The sequence below is a fragment of the Sinocyclocheilus anshuiensis genome, unplaced genomic scaffold, assembly GCF_001515605.1.
Source record: "Sinocyclocheilus anshuiensis isolate Anshui unplaced genomic scaffold, SAMN03320099.WGS_v1.1 scaffold792, whole genome shotgun sequence".
NCBI lineage: Eukaryota > Metazoa > Chordata > Actinopteri > Cypriniformes > Cyprinidae > Sinocyclocheilus > Sinocyclocheilus anshuiensis.
The window spans coordinates 369633-370810 of record NW_015558618.1 but is presented as its reverse complement, the minus strand read 5'-3'; the positions used below and the strand labels follow the sequence as shown (position 1 = coordinate 370810).

The 1178-nt window shown below is 36.1% G+C and overlaps 1 protein-coding gene across 1 annotated transcript in view; it reads right to left on the bottom strand.

The window, feature by feature from the left end:
- The window catches only part of LOC107680447 (ATP-dependent RNA helicase DDX19A-like), a 13566-nt gene that overhangs the window by 8804 nt on the left and 3584 nt on the right, over window positions 1–1178 (bottom strand). Inside the window, exons 6-7 of the mRNA XM_016476331.1 lie at window positions 915–1017; window positions 703–817 (exon numbers count right to left, since the gene is read on the bottom strand). Of these exons, the coding sequence (XP_016331817.1) occupies window positions 703–817; window positions 915–1017 (218 nt within the window). The remainder of the gene's footprint in view (window positions 1–702; window positions 818–914; window positions 1018–1178) is intronic.

Here is a 1178-nt window from a genome sequence, read left to right as displayed (position 1 = left end):
GTGTTCTACTGAAGAAACAAAGTCACCTACATCTTGGATGCCCTGGGGGTAAGCAGATAAACATCACATTTTCATTCTTGGGTTATCTATCCCTTTAATGTTTCATGCCTTCATTTGATTACCACAGTTTTGGATACATTTGTATTAAATTACTATTGTATTAAATTATTTAATATAAAATAAAACATTTCAAAATTTGACTTACTTGACTTACTCATATGTCCAGAACACAGAAAATTAATATATTTTATCCATTTTGTCATAACAATGAATAATTTAATATAAAATAAAACATTTCAAAGGGCCTTATATTTGACTTACTCATATGTCCAGAACACAGAAAATTAATATATTTTATCCATTTTGTCATAACCATTTAAAAAATGAATAATGATAATAATGGATGTTCAAAGTGGTCTTAGACTTTTAAAGGCCACTGCAAACATTTAGTGAGAGAAGAGAGAAATCCTGTACCTCTGGATACGAATGCTCTGGTCTTGATGGCCCTGTGTGGCGATTCAGCTTCATCGACAACATGCACAATTACAAGCTACTCCTGTGTAATAAATACGTAGTTAGCCTTCGACAGTGACATCATGGGGTCAACAATTAAAAATCAAACATGTCGTACTATACACATTCCAGATATCATGTTACTAGAGAATTGTACAGAAAATCTTAACTCCTAAAATAAGAGCTTACATTTGTTTCCTCTGATGGCATACACCAGTTGGACTTCAGGGTAAAATTTGCCCATCTGCTCGATGACTTTGCCTGTCTGTAGGGCGAGCTCGTATGTGGGGGACACACACAGACACTGGGCACAGAGAGTCAGAGTGACATTAACACCAAAAGAGCTGAATTATTGCCATGCATTTATGCATTACATTCACTGACACTGATGCATTTCATACCTGAGGCCATTTGTTTTCAGGGTCCACGTGACTTAACATGGCCAGCACAAAGGCAGCCGTTTTACCCGTGCCTGACTGAGACTGAGCGATCAGATTCTGTGGACTGGACAGGAAAGGATATAATGTGTTCAAAACTCTGCTCTCGTTAATAGTAGGGTTGGGTACAGACAATTTAGTGATCATAATGTCACATTTTTTGGATCATTTGGATCCTGCATAATTCACCATTTAACCACAAAATAATTGCAAAAAAAAAAAAAAGCA